Genomic DNA, 22,177 nt, shown 5'->3' with positions numbered 1-22,177 from the left:
CTGACTTCCAACATGGCGCACGCAGGTAGCGGCGGCGGCAGCGGGGGCTCCGCGGGCCGGGGGCTGAGCGGCGCCCGCTGGGGTCGCTCCGGTTCCGCGGGCCACGAGAAGTTGCCGGTGCACGTGAGTGGCGTCCCCGCGCTCTTTCTGGGATCCTGTCCTCCAGCCCCCGCAGGCCGGTGTCCCTCACCCGGGCCCCGCCCGGCCCTGGCGCGGCTCTGCCTCGGCCTCACTTCTGCGCACCCCGGAGCCTGGACCCTCCACCCCTCACCTGGTCCCCTTGAAGGCCCGCTAGGTCTCCTCAACCCACCAGGGACCCCAACTCACTGTCTCCTCCTCCCGCGACCCCAGCCCTCTAGAGCCCTCCCCCTCCCCGCAGGTTGAGGACGCCCTCACCTACCTGGACCAGGTGAAGATCCGCTTTGGCAGTGACCCCGCCACCTACAACGGCTTCCTGGAGATCATGAAGGAGTTCAAAAGCCAGAGGTAACCGTGGAGCCTTCCCCCACCCCCGGGGAAGCCCCCCAGGGCCTGGATCGGACTAGCAGGGTGGGACTCTCCCCACCTCCTATACCTGATGCCCCCGCCCGCAGCTGAGTGACCTTGTGCAGGGTGTCCAACCTCTCTGAGCCTTAGTTCATTCTGTTTGAAAAAAAATTAAAAAAGGGAATGGATAAGCACCCACCTTGTGGAGCTGTTGGGATTCCTGGAAGGAGGGCAGGGATGGCGGAGACCTGGGAGGTGAGTCCCAGAAAGCAGATCCTGTCTTTATTTAAAGTTTTGAATTTTAAATAAGTTTTGTTCATGAAAGATTTGGAGGGATTAATTTTGACATTTTTGTTTTTGGAGCACTGCATGAAAATGTTATTTATCTTGATTTAAATTTTTTTGGCACCTACTTACCTTTAAATGTTGATTCTGTGGTGCCCCTTTTGCCTCTCTTCAATCTCAGGCCTACTTGGAAGTAAGGGTCATAAAATGCTTAGTAAGGGATCTGGCCTATAGAGAGTGTTAAACACCTAAGCAGTGTTTGTAAGCATGGAATCAGGGTGGGAGATAGTGGGGAACTTCAGAATCATGCCCTTGTTTTATAGAACACTCATTGGGGCTTGGAGTTGGTAAAGGACTTCCCTTAGTGGCAGAAGTGGAACTGGAACTCAGACCCCCAATCTGTTAAGATTCTTGCAGGATACATACCTGCCACACTATTGTCCTTTCCTAGGCAATGTGGAGGGCCTGACCTGTTTTTCTTCTGGGGAAAGTGAAGTACCAAGGCCTGGGTGGTAACCACAGCCGAAGGGAGACCTCATTTCTTCCTTCCTATTCTTACCCATACCCTGTACTTGTACCATCTTCGACGTTGCAGTCTGTTGCTCAGATCAAAACCTGTGTCATCATCAATCCCTAGTTCATACAAAATGAAGGAATTTATCACATCACTGAGAGGATTTTGGCCTCCTGCTGTTTCTTGGGTTCCAGGACTTAGAGTCAGCTCTCCTGACATTTCCAGAACCAAGTGCATAGGCTTGGAATGTTTTGGGGAGCTCTGCTGTGTCAGTATTCTATAGTTCTCAGCAAGAGGGCACAGGGAGCCTGGGCCTTGGCCTCAGGAAATAGATCATTGTCTGCAGGTCATGTCATACTGATCATATTTTAGATTGCCTTGCGGACAGTTGAGAAACTCGTTGAGGAAATCAGGAATAGTTCACTTTTAAAAGCTCCTTGAAACCCTTTTGCCCACTTGAGTTGTTTTTTTCTTCCAGCATCGATACTCCTGGAGTCATCAGGCGTGTCTCACAGCTCTTCCACGAGCACCCTGACCTCATTGTTGGATTTAATGCTTTCCTTCCCCTCGGATACAGAATAGACATTCCCAAGAATGGCAAGTTAAACATACAGTCGCCTCTGACAAGCCAGGTATGCTGCCACGGAAGGAGGTCCCAGTGGTCTGGGCCTTAACACAGCACACCCTGTTACTCAGTTTGGGCATCGCGTCTCGTTTGTGTCATTGCCAGAAATCTGTGTAAGACCTGTTCTTTTTCTAGCTGTGCTAATTGCTTCTAGTGCAAATCAAAATAGATCAAAACATGCAGGCAGCTTCTACATCCCAAATTGATCTATTTGGAAGATTTATAATCAAAAGTAGGAGCTGGCGGTACAGCTCAGTGGTAGAACATGTGTGAAAGTTCCAGCACCAGCACAAAAAGTGGCTGTCAGGACATCATCTTCCTAATACAGAATTTATGTTAAGTCAAAATAGTTGAATCAGCAGTTACTGAGGGCTTGGCTTAGGCTTCCCAGTGAGCCCACCAGGCAGGCTTGTCCTTGAACTTGGGCATTTGCTTGTCTGCATCAGATCACTCTTGGTGCCATCAACAATAAAGTGGGTGAGCTGTGTGTATGCGTGAGTAGCTGTGTTCATTGAATTGCTGACAGGGTTGTTGACTCAGCTCAGGTGTGGGGCTTTGATAATCTTCTCTCTCAAGTGACAGGTTGCTGCCCCTTCTGCATCTACTTCTTGCTAGAGTTCATCAGACTCTTGGAGAAAAAGAAAGCCTATTTGAGTGTCACTTTTATAAGGTAACTAAAGCCTTTTTCTCTCTCAGCACAGTTCCCTCCTAGGCCACAATTCTGTGCTGTGGGGGGCTGTTCAGTGCATTGTAGGATGTTAGCAGCATCCTCAGCCTCCACCGCCCAGTAACGACAGCCAAAATGTTCTCCAGACATTGCCAGATGTCTCCCAGGGGCAACATTGCCCGTTGTGAATTGCTGGTCTAAGTGAGCCAGCTCTCCCATCCTCCAGCCCCTGCCCGAGAGCTTCAGCAAGGAATGTAGCAACGCCACCATTGGAAGCACCATTAGGTTTCTCCTTCAGCGGAGGAGATGCAGTGCCAGATCGAGGTAGGACTTGGAATTTGGAAAGGGAATAAGGAAAGGTGATGTGCCTGTGCCCAGTCTGTCCTAGAGGCAGGCTTCTGTGTGAATTCTGCTTTTACCTTGCAAGGCAAGCCCCACCATGAGCATGTTGTCTCACTAAAACTGAGGAGCCCATCTCAGTATCAGAAGGGAACTTGGAAGTGTGTGGCTGCTGAATTCCAAAGAGCTTCCATTTCACATTTGCCCCAGGATCCAGGTGTAGGGCTCACGCCTCCAGATCAGAAAAACCTTAGCAGGATCAGTCTCTGGAACAATTGCAGCTGGGGCTGAAAACCAAGCTCGTTCGCAGCAGTGGTGGCCATGAGAGCGTTTGGTAGAGTCTGACCACAGAGCTGGGGTTGGAAGACTAAACCATCCACAGTCCCTGTGGAACTGCACGTGGTTGTATTCAGAACCAGCCCTTCCTGAAATGGCAGAGAGGCCCCTGCTGTCCCCATGCACCATGAAGGGGTGTTGTACAGATAATGACACTAACGAGAACCCTGTGTCCCCAGCAGGTAGCCTAGTTGACCAGGAAGGTCTGTTGACTTGAAGAAAGGCTTGAAAAAGGTGTTCACTGGGCAACTGCAGAACAGGTTTCATACCTCGCTGCAGCCAGGAGGCACTGTCCCCAGGCCTCCTTCCCCAGCTGGGGAGGTCTGTGCCGTCAGGGCATCCTGGCGCCCACTTGCTTTCATCCAGCAAGATGACCTGTCAGGACAGGCCTTGCTCCTCAGCAGTCAGGCCATTGTCTGCAGGGCTTCTAAGAGGCACACACGAGATGTCCTTCCAGCTTCCTGGAGTCTCTTGCGAGGCCAGAACAAGCAGGAACTGTCCAAGGCGCTCGCACACAAATGCCCCCTTGATTTTCTTTTTTGATTTATTTTGCCAGTTTCACATTTTGAAATACAGCTTTTGGGGTGTTTGTTTTCATTTTGTCTTAAAGCCTGCCAACCAGGGACAAGGAAGAAGTAGCCCTTTGGCTACTGCCCTCGGGAAGCCCGCGCTCCAGCTTGGCCACCTCGGCACCGTTGCCCTTTGGGGCTGCATCACCTCGTGGGGGGCCATCCTGTGCACCACGAGGTGTTGAGTAGCACCTGGCCTTCACCCACCAGATGCCCAGAGCATCTGGTCCCCAAGTCGTGGCAGCCAAAAGTGTAGCCTGGTGTCCCCTTGTGAGCAGAACTGCCCCAGTTGAGAACACAAGCCTTGAAGCACAGACGCAGCTGCGGCCAGTGCGGACCAGGGGCTTGGTGGAAGGAGCAATCTCTTCTGGGGCCTCAGCCCTCTGAGTCGGCGTCATTTGGGCCTCAGTTGAAGTCCCCTCAGGCAGTCCCTCTCTCCTGTCCCCTGTCACTGTCATACCACTCTGGGTTCTGTGATTCAGAATGGCTAAGCCAGAGAAAGAAGTTGAACTCCATGGTTTCTTGTTGGCTTCCTTCCTGGGCAGCCTGGAGGCCTTCAGGTGAGGTAGAGGCCTCCCGACTTCACAGCTGTCTCTGTGTTCCCCAGCGGTGCTGGGTGAGGGGAGTGGGACCATAGGGTGCCCAGCCCAGGTCCTCTTCAGGGCAGATCCTCCCTAGGAGACGATAGCTGTCTTAGAAACAGCCTTTAGAGAGCGCCCAGTGTGACCTGTGCAGTCAAAGGGAGGCCACCATTTACTCCCGGGGTGGTGGGTGGTCCATCATTTCCTGGCAAATGAGTTTCCCAATTGTGTCTTATTCCAGCAGGGAGTAGGGAGTTTGGAGTCCCAGCTCTTGACGTATGTTCTTGGTCCAGATGGGGATTCAGATGAGGAACAGAGGGTGAGACATGGACTGTGTGTGTGAGCAGCTTCACTGCTATGGACAAGAGGTAGCAGGGCCAGGCCAAGCAGAAGGTGCCTGTGGGGTGCCATAGGCAGAACAAGGGGAATGGGAGTTGTGTTGTGAGGGCATGTTCCTGGCAGGTGTAAAGGGCTGAGGTGGAGCAAGTGAGTGAGCCAGGGGGCCAGCGAGGTTGGGACGTGAAGCCAGGCAGGGGGAGCCATGGAGAGTTCCGGAAGGCACCTCTTCTGCACGACAAGAGTGAACTAAGGGGTCGAGATCTCTGAGAGGCCAAGGAGGATACCCTGAATGATCCGGGTAAAGTGGACAATGGTGAGGACCAGGAAGGGTCTGTGTGATGGGCAGAGTGCATGGGGATGGGGACCAGAAAGTGGGTCCAGGGAGTGGGATGTTGGGTGAGCGCAGGAAGGTGGCATCTCCTGCTGAAATGAGTGAGGCCAGGTAGCAGTTGGGAGCTGCTGTGACTCGGTGCCACTGAGGTGTCTGTTAAACCTCAAGGGGGCCGTATGTGGACACTCAGGTGGAGGCCTAAGGCCTTGCTAACTGTTGAGGCCTCTCTGCCCCAGGGGAGGGAACGAGTGGCTTGTTCAGAAGTTTCAGGGCAGGGTCCACTTAATGTGGCTTGTAAACCAGAGCCAGTTTGGCTTTGAGTGTCCGGTGGTTTTTATATTTTCCAAGGATTGTTTAAAACATTTTTTTAAATGTGATATCATTCACATAACCATTTAAAAATGTACGGATCAGTGGTTTTTAGTAGATTCATATATTGTGCAACTGTCACCACTGACTTCCCTCACCCCAAAAAAGCCCTGCCCTCCTAGTTCTCACCTCCCTCCAGCCCTGCAGCTCTGCTTCCTGTCCCTGTGGCTTCACCTGTCAGTGGGCTGCACACCGTGTGGCCTCTGCCAGGCTGCCTTCACTGAGCTCTTGAGGGTCGCCCATGATGTAACCGTGTCAGTGCTCAGTTCCCTCAGGGTGCATCAGATGAACGTTTGAGCTGTTGAGTCGTCTGCACGTGGCCATTGAGTCGGGCTGCTGTGCGTGTTCATGATAAGGATTTTTTGAATATCCATTTTCATTTCTTTTGGGGCTTTGTCCTAGCAAAGGAACTTCTGGCTCCTAGGGTGATTGTGTATTAAACTCATCGAGGAGCTGCCAAGCTGCTTTTCACAGTAGTTTCTGTCGCTCTTTGGCCCCTTTGCTGAGCCCTGGTCTAGAGGGGCAGTTCTCTATCTTACCATGATGTATGTGGGGCTTAAAGATGCCCCCTTGGGGCGGTGGGGACTCCCAGTGAGCCCTGTCTCCTCAGGAGCAACCCTTGGCCCCATGGCTGCGTCCTGGCTCCTTCGGGCCCCTTCCCCTGCCAAGCCTGTGCCATGAAGGAGCACAGATGCTAGAGCGTAGGCTGGCACGTGCCTGGAGAGTCGTAGAACATTGGAGTTGTGGCAGCTCTGGATCTTGTGTGTGTCTGTTTCTCTGCTCTGGCTTTCTAGAACTTCTCTGTTGGCTCAGTTGTGACCCCCCTTCTGTTGATGCCTCACCCTGACTGTAGCGTCTGCCTTTATGTCTGGGGCTCCTCCTCAGATATAAAGGAGGATTATTCAACCAACCACAAGTTGAAAATATTCAGGAAAAAAATTGCACCCCCCCTGAGCGTGAACAAACTGTTTTTTCTTGCAGTCGTAGGGACTGAACCAGGGCTTCAGGCTGCTGGGGGAGCAGTGTGCATGGAGCCACGCCCCAGCGTGTTCTCCCCTCACCCTCCCTTTATCTCTTTCTCTCTCTCTCTCTTTTTTTTTTTTTGAAATGGTCATGATTTCCTAAACAATACAGTATCACCACTAATTATATGGCATTTACTTGGAATTAGGTATTCTAAGTCACTGAAATAGTTTAAAGTCTGCAGGAAGAAGCTTGTAGGTTATATGTAAATACTGTGCCATTTTCTGTAAGGGACTTGAGTGTCCTTGGTTTTAGGTACCTGAAGGGTGCCCTACAGTCACCTGCAAATATCAAGGGATGACTGTATTTGGAAGCAGACCCTTTGGGGAGTTAATCAAGGTGAAGTGAGGCCATCAGAGTGAACTCAAGTTAAATATGACTGGTTTCCTTGTAAGGAGAGTTCAGAGCAGACTTGCAGGGGAAAGGCCTGTGTCTGAAGGCAGCCCTCTGCAGGCCAAGGAGGGAGGCCTCGGAGGAGGCCGGACCTGTCGGCACCTTGATCTTGAACTCCAGCCTCTGGGACTGTGGAAAAAATAAATTTCTGTTGTGGTCCCATGTTAGGGCAGCCTGAGCTAGTCCACCCACCCAGGTGATGACACGTATGCCAGGTGCCTGTTACAGTGACAGTTCTGCAGTGGGCAGCAGTGCACCTGGCCTTTCTTGTCTCAGAGGATTCGTCAGGTGAGCAGTTGGTGCCAGGGGCAGTGTTGCGACCTCAGGGCAATGGAAACAGTGACACATCTGTTTATTCCTTCATCCATTCGCCTGGTCATCCACAGTAGTGGACACGGCCTGCTCTGTTCCAGCCCCATTCCAGGCACTAGGGACACAGCAGTGAACAGAACCAAAGCCCTGCCCTCATGCTGCTTGCCATCCAGTCAGGGCTGGACAGACATAAAATCAGCATGTCCCATGAAGGAATGTGTCAGTGCCGTGGGGGAAAATAACAGCAGGGGCTTCAGGGTCATTTCACTTTGGTAAGCGATGGTTCCAGAAGGTTTTCTGAGATGTCTGAGCCAAGACCTCCAGGCAAACTGGTCAGGGATCCCCTTGTGCTGGGGACTGTGCAGGATGGTTCTGGTTTAGGGGCTTGACACCCCTCCTTCAGGGGCATGATCTGACCCACCATGAGTCCAGATTCTGTGTGTAACAGAGAGACATGTTTGTGTCTGTGGTACACTAATAAAAGGCATACTGGACGGGTGACAGGGGCGACCTGCTCCTCTCAAGTGACTGATGACCTGGGTCCCAGAGTTCTGTGTGCTGGGAATCCCTGAAGTCCCCCAGGCAGCGGGTGCCTGTAGCCTCTGGGGTCCCCACCGTACACACCCCGACTTTCCCGTAGGAGGGGGATCTCCTCCCTGAGAACAGCCTTGGTGGACTGGGATCTCAGAAGGTGTGGGAAAACTTCTTTTATGCACAACCTAAAACTTATCTCTGACAAGGATCAAACCTACACATTTTGTCAATTTTTCTCACGTGCTGAGTTTTCAGAATCTAAGGTCTCATTAAGCTCAGCTGTTCTCAGATGGATTGGTCGGATGGGGGCAGGTGAGTCAGTGAGACTCCCCAGGAGCGGCACACACTCAAGCCTGTTCTCTGGTGCCCCGCATGGCTTCCCTCCCTCGAGGCCCTGGAAGTCACCCTTCTCTGCATCTAATAAAACATCATCTTGGCTCGGCTGGGTTCAGTCTGCCCTGGATAGATGGCATCCAGGCCTGGGGTGTCTTAGAATCATCCTAGTGTTGACTTGGGGGAACTCAGTGTCCCGTTGTTGGCAGGAGAATTCACACAACCATGGTGACTGTGCAGAAGACTTCAAGCAGCAGATGCCATATAAGGAGGACAAACCCCAGGTGCCCTTGGAGTCAGATTCTGTAGAATTCAACAACGCCATCAGCTACGTGAACAAGATTAAGACCCGCTTCCTGGACCACCCAGAGATATACAGGTCGTTCCTAGAGATACTCCACACTTACCAGGTAGGAGCTTCAAGTCTCGCTTCTTCGTGCCATTGTTCACGATCATGCGCTGAAAGCATTTGGATTTATTTGGATTTTCTTGTCTGAATTTGAATTCACAACACCCCATGAAATTCTGCCTTTTTTTTTTTTTTTTTTTGAGACAGGGTCTTGCTAAGTTGCTTAGGGCCTCAATACATTGCTGAGGCTGGCCTTAAACTCGTGATCCTCCTGCCTCAGCCTCCCAGTCACTGGGATTACAGGTGTGCACCACTGCACCTGGCCAGATACAGAATCTTATTCTTTGCTTTTTATGTTTTTGGTGATGCTGGGGATGATCCAGTGCCTCACGCATGTTGGGCCGGTGCTGTACCACTGAGCCATAGCCCAGCCTGCAACTCTGCATCTGTGAAACACTTGCTCCCCTTGTCTTTATCTGTAACCCCCGTCACCCACCTTTTTACTTGCTATGAATGTGATGACTCTAGGGACCTTGTAGAAGTAAAATCACCCAGGATTTGTCCTTCTGTGAGTGACATGTTTCACTGAGCATAGTGTCTTCAAGGTGCATCTGTGTTGCAGAATGTGTTAGAATTTTCTTCCTTTTTGGGCTGGGGTTGTGGCTCAGCGGTAGAGTACTTGCCTAGCATGTGTGAGGCACTCAGTTTGATCCTCAGCACTGCATAAAAATAAATAAAATAAAGATCCATTGACAACTAAAAAGTACTTACAAATTTTTTTTTCTTCTTTTTTGAGGCTGAATGATATTTCATCAAATACATGGAGCACGTTTTGTCTGTCTGTCCTTCCATTGATGGATGGTTGACTCCTTCTACCTTTGGGCTCTGAGGAGTAGTGCTGTTTTGAACTGGTGTACATATGGATGCTGATTGGAATTTTGTTAATTTTGATTTTGCTCCTTGAAGCACCTTTGCATCCAAGAAATTCTGGGAAACACACACTAAGGGGAGTTAAAAGGAAAAAAAAAAAACAACAAAAAACAAAGGCAGTCTTATTTTTATAAGACAACTTCGTTGTTGTTTGGACGTTGCAGCTAGCCTTTACTTCTGCTGATTACAGCTGGGCCCAGTGCCAGAAGCTGGAGTGACAGGGACAAATGTTGCCTGCTCCTCAGAATTCAATCTGGTGGTACAAGAGCTTCAGAGACACACTGGGATGGGAATGAAGAATGTGTGTAGGAAAGGTGTGTTGAGGTTCATAGTAGTGACCCACGGGTATCACAGGGGATTGTCAGCTAGAACCTTGATAAGTTGATCTCTGTCAGTCTCAGATGAGCATGAATGAGGGACAGATTTTCTCATACTGAGAAGACCTATGCAGAGTTCAGGGGCCATGGGCCAGAGCAGAGGACTGGCATCTGCAGGGGACTTGACAGGAGGTGCCCGGGGCTGGTGGCAAGCAAGGTCTACATTACATGCGGGACTTAGATGTCATCCTCACCCAGATGTGGAGTTTCTGATGCTTGTCATTTTTTTAAGCAGCATTTTTATAAATGAAAGCTGCATGACCTTGAGATGTCACATTAAAAAGTGAGATTCTTTTTAGCCCCCACGTTGATGATAAGATTGACAGCGTTTGCTCCCTGTGAACTCAGCAAAGCCATTTTGGTTGACCACAGTTTGCCATCCATGGTAGAGTGACCTGTTGGTCCCTGTCAGCATGGGGAGGTGACAGGTGTGAGTTATGCGAGGGTCTTTTTAAATCTAATGGACGTCGTGACCTTATACAGGTGTTGGGCAGGAAGTCACCCAGTGTTTCTCCTGGACAAAAATCACACGTGAGCAAAAGCGAAGTGTACACTGTACTTAAATCATACCCTGGTACGTGTGTCACGCTCAGACAGACTGTGTGTTCAAAACAAGCTCTGGCCAGAGTAGGCTGAGAATGAGTTCCCAGAAAGTGCATTCCAGCATTGAGGATGTGCACACATGGCAGCTACAGGACAGATTCCCCCCAAGATCCTTCTGTGTGTGGGAGCACAGGCTCCCAAGTCCTCCTGGGCAGTCACCAGCCCTTTTCATGTCAGTCTCAGGAGCCAAAGAAGATGTCCAGAGCGATGTTTCAAGTTGTTTCTTTGAGCATCAGGCAGGTGGGCCAGTCATTCACATTTAGCTTCTGCATCGAGTGGCCTTTGCTCATTGTTGTACTGGAAGCTTTGTGGGGAGGGATTGTTTTGTTTTTCCTCTTCCTGAATAGGTGCTATGGATGCCAAGACTTAAAACTTCTTTCCCTGGGCCATGGGTACAGCGCAGTGGAGAGCAGTTTCCTAACGAGTGGGACCCTGGTACCCTCCCCAGCACTCCTACCCCTGGCAAAACTGGTTTTCCTTCCTGCAGGGCACAGTGGGCCTGGCGGGAGGGAGCCGCCACTGCTGTAAATCACGGCAGTCTGCAGCCATGGTGGGACCATAGAAACCTATGCCCTGCACCATGGGAGGGTCCCCAGCATTGCCACCTCTTGCTGTATGACGTTCTCAGGAATGAGGTTGACAGGGACATATTTCTAAAGGCCAACCTCAGTTTTGCAGGCCAGTTCCTGCTACCCACCTGGGTCCCCTTTCCGGTCCTCCTCGCGTTACTCTAACCCCTGTCAGCCTGTCTCCCCTCAGCATATCAGCTCTTGCTGACCCTGAGCCAATGTGTTCCTCGGCCTGGAAGTCCCCTTGCTCTGCCCTTCACCTCCTCTCTGGCGACTTCTGGGCTTCCTCTGACCCTTAGGAAGACTTTGGATCCCCTGACCTTCCCCTTCCCCAGCCTACCCCTGACTTCAGCCAGGCGTGTGGTTCCCTGGCTCCCTCTGCGTGGGAACACAATATAGCTTCCGGTGTCCCCTCCACACTCCATGGCCAAGGCTGTGCCATGCCGCAGGCTTCAGATGCAGACGCATGGGGCTGTCATCCTGCAGGCAGTTTCTCCTGTGAAGCATCCCTCTGTCCCCACACGGTGAGGTGCCTTTGTGTCCCAGCCCTGGGTGTCTTGGATCTTGCCTAAAGTCTCCTAATTTCTTTCTCAAAAACCTGCAGAAGGAGCAACTGCACACGAAGGGCCGGCCGTTCCGAGGCATGTCTGAGGAGGAGGTCTTCACTGAGGTGGCCAACCTCTTCCGGGGCCAGGAGGACCTGCTGTCTGAGTTTGGACAGTTCCTGCCTGAAGCCAAGCGGTCTCTGGTGAGTACTGAGCCCCACAGGGTGCCTGGCCAGGCTTGTCTACCCTCTAGGACACAGCAGGCTCCCCCCGGAAGCTACATGGGCACACACACCCAGCAACCCCCAATGAGTGTTTGAGCCCCTAGGCTGCCGACAGGTTCCTAGAAGTGCCTCCCCACACAGACAGTGCCTGAGTCTGGGGGAGGCCGGGAGGAGGCCAGGAGCATCCTCCCTGGGAGACGTGGAAACACAGTGTCGGGGCCCACATGTCCCACCTTCTCCGCCCTCCAGAGCTGCCACCACCCACACCTGACCAGTGGGCCACGCAGGGGAATTGGGCCCACCGCCTCTCCCTCTGTTTTGTAGGACTCTGATCTAGACGGGACGGATTAGGGTGGCCTGAGATGTGGCAGAAAATAGGTTGAGGAAGGGCCTTGGCTGGGGAGGTCGGGGGCTCATAGATTGAACCCATCTTTCTTTCCCAGCTGGAGCCAGAGGCTGCTGGGGCTGCCTTTGCCTTTTCCTTTTTTTGGATGAACATAGGCTTTTAAAAATAAATTACACGAAACTCATGTAACATAAAACTCACCATGGAAAAGTGTTTGGTTTAGTGGCATTTAGCACATTCATGGTGTTGCACAACCACATCTGTCTAGTTCAAGAATGGTTTCATGACTGCCAGAGGAAACCATGTCCCCATTGGCTGTCACTCCCACCCTCCCTTCCCCAGTCCCTGACAACCACTAATCCACTTCTGCCTGTGGATTCCTCTGTTCTGGACATTTTATATAATGGAATCATTCACAATATGGCCTTCTATGTTTGTGTCACTCGGTATCATGTTTTCAAGGTTCTTCCATCTCACAGCAAGTGTCAGTCCTTTCTTATTTTTTGTGGCTGAATAAAATATTCCGCTGTGTGGGTGGACCATATTTTGTTCATCCGTTCATCTGATAGACATTTGGATTTCTCCATATTTTGACTGTTGTGTGAATAATTGTATACAAATATTTGTTTGAATTTCTGATTCTAGTTCTGTAGGTCTATACCTGAGGAATTACTGGATCCTATGGTAATTCTGTTTAGCTTTTTGAAGAACCTCCAACCTGTTTTCCATAGCAGCTGTACCATCTTATGTTCCAAGCAGAAATGTACTAGAGTTCCAGTTTCTCTACATTCTGCCAACACTTGTGATTTTTCATTTTTTGTTTTATAGCTATCGCCGTCAGTGTGGAGTTATATCACATCATAGTTTTGACTGCTTTTCCCTGGTGACTAATTATGTTGAGTATCCTTTCACGTGTTTATTGGGCATTCATGTAACTTCTTTGGAAAAATGTCTATTAAAGTTCTTTACCAAAATTTTTTAATTTGTTTGTCAAGTTGTAAAAGTTCTTAATATGTTCTATACTGGATTCTCACAGATAGATAATTTGTAAATATTTTCCTCCATTCCATATGTTGTTTTCCCTTTCTTTTTAGTCCTTTTAGTCCAAAAGTGCTCAGATTTGTTGAAATTCAATTTATTTTTTTCTCACATTATTCTGTTTTTAATGTCAACTCTTAAGAAGCCATTGCCAACTGAGGCCGTGCAGGTTTCCCTCATGGTTTCTCCTAACAGTTTTAAAGTTCTTGCTTTTTGGTTTAGGTCATTATCCTGTTTTGAGTTAAAATTTATATACAGCATGAGGCAGGGTCCAACTTCATTCTCTTGCGTGCGGAGATACCCTGGTCCCAGCCCCGTTTGTTGAAGAGATCATGTTTGCCCACTGAACGCTCTTGGCACCCTAGCTCCTGGTTTAAAGTCACTTAACTACAGCTGTATAGGTTTGTCTTTGAAGTCACTTCTTATCTGTGCTTACATGTCTATTCTTACGTCAGTTTGATGCTGTTTTTATTACTGTAGCTTTGTAGTAGGTTTAAATCAGGAAGTGTGAGTCCTCCAGTTTCGTTCTTCCTTGCAAGATGATTTTGGCATTCAGGGTCCCTCACAAAACTTCCGTGTCTACAAAAATGGCCATTGAGCTTTTGCTAGGAATCATGTTGAATCTGTCGATCACCCTGGGGACATTGCTGTCTTAGCGATATAAGCCTCCTGTGAAGACCAGACACCTGTCCGTTTCTTGTCTTTAATGTCTTTCAGCAGACTGTTCACTGTTTTGTGGTTTTGGTTCCAGTCTTGCACCTCTGTGGTTAAATCTAGTCCTGATTATCTCATTCTTTTTGATGTCATTGTAAATGGAATGGGCTTCCTTTGTTTAATTTCTGGATTGTGCATTGCTGACATACAAAAGCATCCCTGATTTTTGTGTGTTGATCCTGCAACTTTGAACTTGTTAATTAGCTTTACTAATTTTTATAGATACTTAAGATCTTCAGTGAATTGATCATGTCACCTGCGGAGAGGGGTCATTTCCTTCTCCCTTTCCGGCGTGGATAGTGCCCTTTGTTTCCTTTTCTGGCCTCATCGCTGCGGCTGAGGCTCCAGTACTATGCTGAATAGAAGAGGCAGAGCCGGCTCCTCGCCTCCTTCCTGGCCCTTGAAGAAGGCCTTGTGGTCGTTGAGCTTGGAGTGTGGTGTGCGCTTGGGTTTCCTCTTTCTTTCTTTTCAGTGCCTGGCACAGGCCAGGGCTCCACACCTGCTGGGCAGGCCTCGCTCCTGCCCGGCGTTGATTATATGCCCTTTACCAGGTTGAAGGAGTTCTCTTCCCAGCTCCTCCAGCCTTGTTTCCTCTTTTCTTCTTCCTGTCTGTCTTTGATAACAACCGGGCAGTGAGCACATGAGAGTGTCCCCCCCACCCCCCAGCCTTCACTGTCACTGCGGCTTGGTCCTTCCTCTGAAGGAGTATGTGGTGGGGTGGAGAGGGTGGGAGACGCTGGTCCAGAAGGGAAGGGCTGGACCAGAGTCTGGGTTTGGATGACAGGGGTCAGGGTGCTAGTTGAGTCTGGCAGATTTCCATTGTTTTCTTGGGTCACCCCGCCCACTCCCAAATCTTTCCTTCCCTTGTTCTTACTCAAAGTCTCTTTTTTTTTTTTTTTTTAAGAGAGAGTGGAGAGAGAGAGAGAGAGAGAGAGAGGGAGAGAGACACACACACAGAGAGAGAGAGAGAGAGAGAGAGAGAGAGAGAGAGAGAGAATTTTTTAATATTTATTTTTTTAGTTTTTCGGCAGGCACAACATCTTTGTCTGTATGCGGTGCTGAGGATCGAACCCAGGCCGCATGCATGCCAGGCGAGCGCGCTACCGCTTGAGCCACATCCCCAGCCCATCAAAGTCTCTTCTAGCCTGTCCAGGCTAGTGGGCCAGGACTTGTCCCCAGGTGTCACCATCTCTAGGACACTGAGCACCATCCCTAAGCAGAGATGCCACTGGGAAAGACTTCCTTACTCCAGCTCAGAAATTCCTCCTGGTGGGACCGGTGACCTGTGACCTGGTATTCACCCCCCACCTGAAGCCTTGGTGCCTTCAAGATCATGGGGCTGGACAGAGCCCTGAGAGCAGTGTCTCTTGGGCTGGACCCCAGCCCTGTGCTTCAGGCAGGACCGAGCAGCCAGGCCACATACCCCCTTACACAGGAATGGCTGTCTCTCTTGCTCAGGTGGGACCCTGAGAGGCAATGTCGTTTGGGTGCTTTGTGCAGCACCCACATGTGCTCGGTGCTACAGAAGGGCTGCTGTGTTGGGGAAAAGCAGGTGCCACTCCAGAGGCCAGGCCCCTCCTCTCTCCTCCCAGATGTCTGATCCAGGAGGATAGACACCCACCTCCCCGTGCCATCTCCCTGCCCCATGTCCCCAGAGCTGCTGGCTTGCAGGAAGCCAGCATGGAGCCCTGGTCTGGAGTCCCTGTGGTGACAGGCGTGTGCCTCTCCAGTGTCTGCATTAGCCTCCTCACTTCCCCTCCTCTTCTGAGTCCAGCCCCGCCCGGGTCTCTCTCAGGTTCAGAATCTCTCCTGGAACCCCCACCCTCCTCTTTGAAATCCTGGCATCCCTCCCTCCCTCCTGTCTATCCAAGATCCTCCGAACTGTGGTTCGGGGGCCACAGGACCACGCAGAGCACAGGGATTTCACCCCCCACCTCCAGCAGCAACCCCCTGTCATGTTGTCTCCTCCTGAGCCCCTGGCAGCTCAGGCTAGGTGCTGACCACACTGGGAAGCCTGTCTGCCTTGCTGCTCAGTGGCTTGTTTTGGGGTGTTATTGTCTTGGATCTGGGGCATGGAGCTCGCCCTTTCTCCCAGGAGCTCTGGGTTGCCCCTCTCGGCCCTACCTTGACAGGCCAGGGCTCATGGTTGCACACCTGGTTCCTGTCTTGACTAGTCACCTCCTTGCTGCAGGACCCTGGCCGGGCCTTTCCTGAGCCTGGCGTTTCTTATCCAGCAAGTGGCAATGAGGGTGCCCCACTAGGGCTTCCTTAGGGGAGCAGCTGACCTGTGAGCCTGGGCCTTTTACACCCTGAAAGGCTGCCTGGGGTCAGTTCAGCCAACTCCATCTGGACTGGGTACAGCCCGTGGGGGCCCCATCTCTGGGGTCGTGGGTGTTGTGCCAACAGGTACGTGGTAACTGCTGAAGCCTGCTGCCCACGCTACTCACGGCCACTTCTGGTGGTTTGTGGCAAGAGCAGCCTTATTTCCACAGCTTTTCATCCTGCTGGTAATTCTTCGGTTATTGTGAGGCCTGGTCATCTTGGAGGGGCCTCCTATCCTCTAAAGGCTGTGACTGCAGCGCCCCCTGGTGAATGTGACTTGACATTTCCAAGTTGGTCCCTAACAAACTCACCTTTAAAAAATAAGTAGTATTTCCTGCTGAAAAGTGCGCCAACCCACCCTCCCTCCCTCCCTCCCTCCCTTCCTGGGTTGGGGATGGAACCCAGGACCTCACCCATGCTGGGCAAGCGCTCAGCAGTGAGCTCCTCCCCAGCTGGGCAGTTCCTTTAAATAGCATTTAGGATCAGTTCAGCAGTGTTTTTTTGGTGTCATTAGAGCTATCTTGTGCATTTAGAGCAATTGGATCAATTTTTTAGATTCTTTTTTTTTAGTTATAGATGGACACAATATTTTATTTATTAATTTATTTTTATGTGGTGCTGAGGATCGAACCCTCACGTGTGAGGCAAGCGCTCTATCACTGAGCTATAGCCCCAGCCCAATTTTTTAATTATTAATCACCTACTACACATTCTGTGGTATGGTATGAGTTAATCTTTATAATCTTTATATTAAATTTTGGACATCTATTAAAATGGCAGGAAGAAGAAATCCAAGATGAAATGTGGCACTTTCCTAATTAAATTTGACTGACCTACATCAAGGGTCAGCAGCTTTCTAGAAAGGGCCAGATATTAAATCTGTGAACCTTTCCGGTCAGTTGATCCCTGTTACAAAGGCTCGGCTCTGTCCTAGTAGCTTGAAAGCAGCGATGGATAATATGTCAACATGTAGGTGAGGCTGTGTGTCAGTGAAACTTGATTAAATTGCTGGCCTCTGGCCTGGGTGGTCTTTGGGGGTCCATCTAACCCAAGCATGCACAAACTGGGACATTGAACTGAAGAGTAAGAACCACGTGGCCTGCTAGGCCTTGCTCTCCCCTGAAGAGCTCAGCGAGGCGGGCGTTGGTCTCTCCTCAGGTCCCCTTTTCTACTCAGCACAGGTCATGTTGTCCCCTGTCTGCCTCTTTCTGGAATTGGTGTTCCTGTTTGGGGCTCTATAAAAAGAAAAGCCAGTGGAAAATTGTCGTGTGGGTGCCAGTTTCTCCACTTTATGGTTCTCAGAATAGTTCAGAATTTTTTAATAATTATTTTTGGGGCTGGGGTTGTGGCTCAGCGGTAGAGCGCTCGCCTAGCAAGTGCAAGGCCTGGGTTCCATCCTCAGCACACATAAAAATAAAATAAAGATATTTTTTTAAAAAGTTATTCTTTAATTCTTTAATCTGTGGCTTAACAGTAGGTCTTATTATTATTGTTATAAAAATAGCACACATGCATGAAAGCAGTGAGCATTAGTAAGGATATTACGTGTGAAAAGGAGACTTCCTTTTTCTAACTCGCTCCCAGTGTTCCTCTCAAGAATAATTCTTATATGTGTTTCCAGAAATTTTCTCTTCATTTGCAATCAAACACTTATCTTTCCAAAAAAGGTGACAAATGGCATCCCGTGGGTTCTGCCCCTTGGGTTTGGGGTGGGGAGTCGGCCTGTGTTTTTCCTTGGCGGGTTGGGTGCTCCTTGTCAGGGCAGCGGCAGAGCCGGCCCACAGCTCTCAGAGCCCAGGGGTTGCTCAGGCACCGTGATTCACCTTGTCCGTGCTCGGGCCAGAAGCACAGCCTTTTTGAAGTATCTCTGTGTCTAGTCCCATGGGAGTGTGATTATGGTGGCTCAAAAGCATCATCAGGCCTCTCTGGCCTTGCCCATGGCCTGCAGAGAAGCTACACCATCTGTCACCCCCCTACCCACTCTAGCTTTACAGTGTGTTCATGCAGGTGCAAATCCTGAATAGATTGTTCCAGAACCATTCTTCATGAATACTTCCAGCTTCCTGTAGGTACCTTGCATCAGCTAAGCATCTTTGACCTGTTAGTCAGTGATTGACACAGAGCCAGAGAGATGAGCTCCAAACCAGCTCTGAGCCTCCCTCCCCATCCTGCAAGTGCTGACGTCACCTCCAGGACACATCTTGTCATTCGTAGCAAGGAATCCAGAACCTGGCTCAAGGCCCCTTGGTGACCAAGCAGACGCCAGCCACTTCTTGCAGCCAGGGCTTTGCACTGCTGCCTGTCTGTACCCAAGATGCTGTGCGTTTCGGGCTGGGATTGTGGCTCAGCGGTAGACTGCTTGCCTAGTGCGTGCGAGGCCCTGGGTTTGATCCTCAGCACCACATTTAAAAAAAAATTAATAAAATAATGGTACAACTAAAAATTAAATAAAAAAGTATTAAAAAAAAACTGTGCATTTTCATGGCAGTCACTTGTGCAGCAGGAGGGCCCCGTCAGTTGGCTGCAGGTCTGCAGGGAGAGTCCCTGTGCAGGAGGACCCCGCTCAGGTATCTCCCTGCTGAGTGTCTCCCTCCTGAGTCTCCAGGTCTCTGTCCCTCCCTGTGTCCGTCAGAACCCTGGTCACTGTGGCCTTATGTGAGCCTTCTCCCTGCCTTATGGTGTCTAACGATTGGGAACACAGGTCAGTTCCCTAGAAAACGGACATCTAGTGAGCCAGTGCCACCCGCACACAGGACTGTGGCCAGACGGCACCCACCTGGGCTGTGGTCCGAGCCCAGAGCAGCTCGGCATGGCCGGACGTGCGGAGAGCCAGCTCGGGCAGGCCCTGCTGCTTGTCCCCAGTGTGGCTTACCTCCTTCTGTGTCCTCAGTTCACAGGCAACGGGCCATGTGAAATGAACAATGTCCAGAAGAGTGACCATGACAAGAGTCTGGAGCACGGCAAGAAGCGCTCCCGGCCCTCGCTCCTCCGGCCCGTGTCCGCCCCCGCCAAGGTAACCATGCCAGTGCACATCCAAGTCCCTGCGTGGCGTTGCCCAGCAGTCTGGCCTCCTCTGTGGGGACCAGGGAGTAATGTGCAGAGGCCCAGGCAACAGGCCAGAGCTGAGGCTGGACCCTGTTCTGGTTCAAAATTCACCATCAGTGGAACTTGAGAAGTTGGCTGCCTCTAAGGTGACCACTCACCTGTTCTCCTTGTTTCACAAAATTGTTGTGAAGAGGAGAGTTCTTCCTTCAAGTCCTGAAGAAATGGGGTGTAGCACTGTCTGCTCCTTTTCACAGTCATGTCTCTCATGGGTGAGATTGCCAGGTTCAGTTGGGTGGGTTGGTCACTGCACAACTGGGGAGCAAGAGTGGCTGAGATCCAGCTCCTGTCCCGCTCCTCGCCCCCTGGTGGTGGTTATCTAATTCCATCATTCTTGAGCAGTTGCTGGTTGACATTCTACTGTAATGAACGTTGTCCTTATCACCATCTATTTATTTAGTCACACATTCCAGCGCAGACTCAGGGTGCACTCTGTTACTGTCATTGTTCATCTTTATGCCCAAACTATCCCAGGTTTGGCCAGTGGGCCGCTGCAGGCCAGCTCCTGTCTCCTTTGACATAGGCTCGTTGTTCTCCAGACACTTTGGAGATGGTTGTGGCAGCACAATAATGTCTTCCACATCCTAGGGAGCAGCTGGCTTCAGGTCCTCGTCCACCTTAGGGACAAGAGTCTTCACCCAGCTTTAACACCAAACTTCTCCAGGGTCCTGCCAGCGCTGTCCCCTTGTCACTGTCTCAGCCCACAAGATAAAACGCACAGGAAGAGGTTTCTGATGTCAGAGGACCCAGGATCACACCCCCTGCAGGGGTGTGTAAGGCTAACTCATGGGATTTCTTTCCACAGAAGAAGATGAAACTCCGAGGTACCAAAGACCTGTCTCTCGCGGCTGTGGGGAAGTACGGGACCCTTCAGGAGTTCTCCTTCTTTGATAAGGTGAGAGCGGGCCCTGGCTTCCTTCCTCGGGGGCTATGTCCAGCCGCTGGTGCAGTGCTGCCTGGGCTGGTTCCCATCCGGCAGGTCTCGCTCTGCCCAGGTCTGCAGGGTGGTGCTCCTGGGCGAGGGGAGGTGGCTCTTGGGAGAGGGTGGCCTCCCGCTCTCTCCACAGAGAGGGTGTGGGCTCTGTGGAGCTGGAGTGTGGTGTGGCAGGCGGGAGGTGGCTAGGCAGTGGGAAGGCCAGAGCTCCCTCCAGACAGGGTTCAGGGACATGTGTGTCTGCCACCCTGCACCTATGTGGCCTTTTCTAAATCGAGGGTGACCCTGGGCTTCTGCCCAGAGTCTGTGGGCAGAGCGGTTGAGATGGCCTTGCGCATGTGCAGACAGAGCCCAGGCTGAGAGTTGCCCTATGGGCAGTGTTCACTTCCCGGCCACACCCGCCCCTCAGAGCCTCTGCTGGCGTTGGTGATGTGTGCACCTGGTTGTGTCTGAACTGCCCGCTGGCTGAGGAGCAGGCTCCCAGCAGCCCCTGACGTGCTCTCCCCACAGGTGCGCAGGGTGCTGAAGAGCCAGGAGGTGTACGAGAACTTCCTGCGCTGCATCGCCCTCTTCAACCAGGAGCTGGTGTCGGGCTCCGAGCTCCTGCAGCTGGTCAGCCCGTTTCTAGGGTGAGCAGCCGGCTTCCCAGGGCCCCCGGGTGGGTCTGTCTGCCTGCAACTCCATCCGCCTCGTTTTTGAAAAATGATGCATGTGTCTTATGGTTTTGTTTTGTAATTCAAATTGTTATTGAGATTGTTTTAGATATACATATATTTGTCAGAAATGATATGGAGAAAGCCAGGGGACTCTGCTTCTCTGAGGGTGAGTGTCCTAACCAGGATATTGACACTTAGGCAACCCACCAAACCAGCTTCCCCACTGTACCCATTTTGTGTGTGTATAGAGGGTCCCCAACTTAATGATGTTCTGCTTACAATTTTCAACTTTATGTTAGTGTTGAAGCAGTACAGCATCTTCAAACAAAAAAAAGTATTTATTCAGGCAGAAGGAAAATAATACAGGTAATAAACTTGCATCTGCCTGAAAAAAGGAAGAGCATCAGAGAAAAATATAAAAAATATAAATATGAAAATATAAATGAATGAAGTTTTAAGCTTGGTGTGGTGGCCATGCCTGTAATCCCAGATGCTGTGGAGAGACCAGCTTGAGCAATGTGACAAGATCTTGTCTCAAAGGAAATGGTTTTAAAGGGCTGGAGATGTAGCATAGCAGGAGAGAACTTGCCTGTCATGGGGAGGCCTGGGTTCCACCCCTAGCACCACCAACAAAACAAAACAACACAGAGAACATCTTGCACATGGTGGGTACATACTACATGTTGTTGTTCTGTTCAGTTCTTCTAACAACTCTGCAGGCTGCTGCTGTGGGAATCCCTTGGCATTAATTAAAAACAAACTTCCTGCCTGGCACAGTGGCTCAGGAGGCTGAGGCAGGAGGATCCTGAATTCAAAGCCAGCCTCAGCAACTTAGGGAGGCCCTAAGCAACTCAGTGAGGCCTGTCTCTAAGTAAAATATGAAAAGAGGGCTGGGGAGGCGGCTCAGGTTTTAAACACCCCTGGGTTCAATTCCTGGTACCAACAAAAACCAAAACAAACTTCTTTGTTCTTTTTTGTCTAATGTAAAGTGAAACAGGAAACCTCCCAGTGGTGTAGAGAGTAGGACCCGCCATTCAGGTCACAAACAGCTGCTCCAGCTCCCAGGAGCTCCTCCAGGCAGCACCCGTCACTGTCTCCTGACTGGAGTGGCTGCCTCCTGGGCGGCTGTAGTGCAGCCACCCTGATGGGCTACTCCAAGCCATTCGGGGTTTGTTTCTCATGGAGTGCTCCTCCTTACCTTCTGGGGAAACCTTCCAAGACCCCAGTGACTGCCTGAGACAGTGGTTGATACTGGGTGTCCCAGGAGGATCAGTCCCAGAAATCCTCATAGCTACCCACAACTGTGGGTGCTCCAGTCTCCTGGATAAAATGGCATAGTGTCCCCACGGGACCTGCACACCCTCCTGCAGACTTGAAACCACCTCCAGGGAACGTGGGATACCGAACGTGACATGCAGGCTGTGTACATGAC

General features: G+C 50.8%; 1 protein-coding gene across 3 annotated transcripts in view; it reads left to right on the top strand.

Moving 5' to 3' along the window:
• Positions 1–22,177, top strand: part of Sin3b (SIN3 transcription regulator family member B) — a 40,792-nt gene continuing 18,615 nt past the window's right edge. Inside the window, exons 1-8 of one of the 3 annotated variants that reach the window (XM_076846564.2) lie at positions 1–123; positions 380–486; positions 1,764–1,917; positions 8,249–8,446; positions 11,469–11,612; positions 18,944–19,066; positions 19,961–20,050; positions 20,600–20,718. In XM_076846564.2, coding sequence (XP_076702679.1) covers positions 13–123; positions 380–486; positions 1,764–1,917; positions 8,249–8,446; positions 11,469–11,612; positions 18,944–19,066; positions 19,961–20,050; positions 20,600–20,718 — 1,046 coding nt within the window. In that variant the 5' untranslated portion in view covers positions 1–12. Of the gene's footprint in view, positions 124–379; positions 487–1,763; positions 1,918–8,245; positions 8,447–11,468; positions 11,613–18,943; positions 19,067–19,960; positions 20,051–20,599; positions 20,719–22,177 lie in introns of all 3 variants that reach the window. The other 2 variants (XM_076846554.2, XM_076846544.2) reach the window with 2 other exon arrangements.

This window comes from Callospermophilus lateralis, chromosome 1 (genome assembly GCF_048772815.1).
Source record: "Callospermophilus lateralis isolate mCalLat2 chromosome 1, mCalLat2.hap1, whole genome shotgun sequence".
NCBI classification, from domain to species: domain Eukaryota; kingdom Metazoa; phylum Chordata; class Mammalia; order Rodentia; family Sciuridae; genus Callospermophilus; species Callospermophilus lateralis.
The sequence above is the reverse complement of the archived record's forward strand: the minus strand, read 5'-3'. Positions and strand labels throughout refer to the sequence as shown.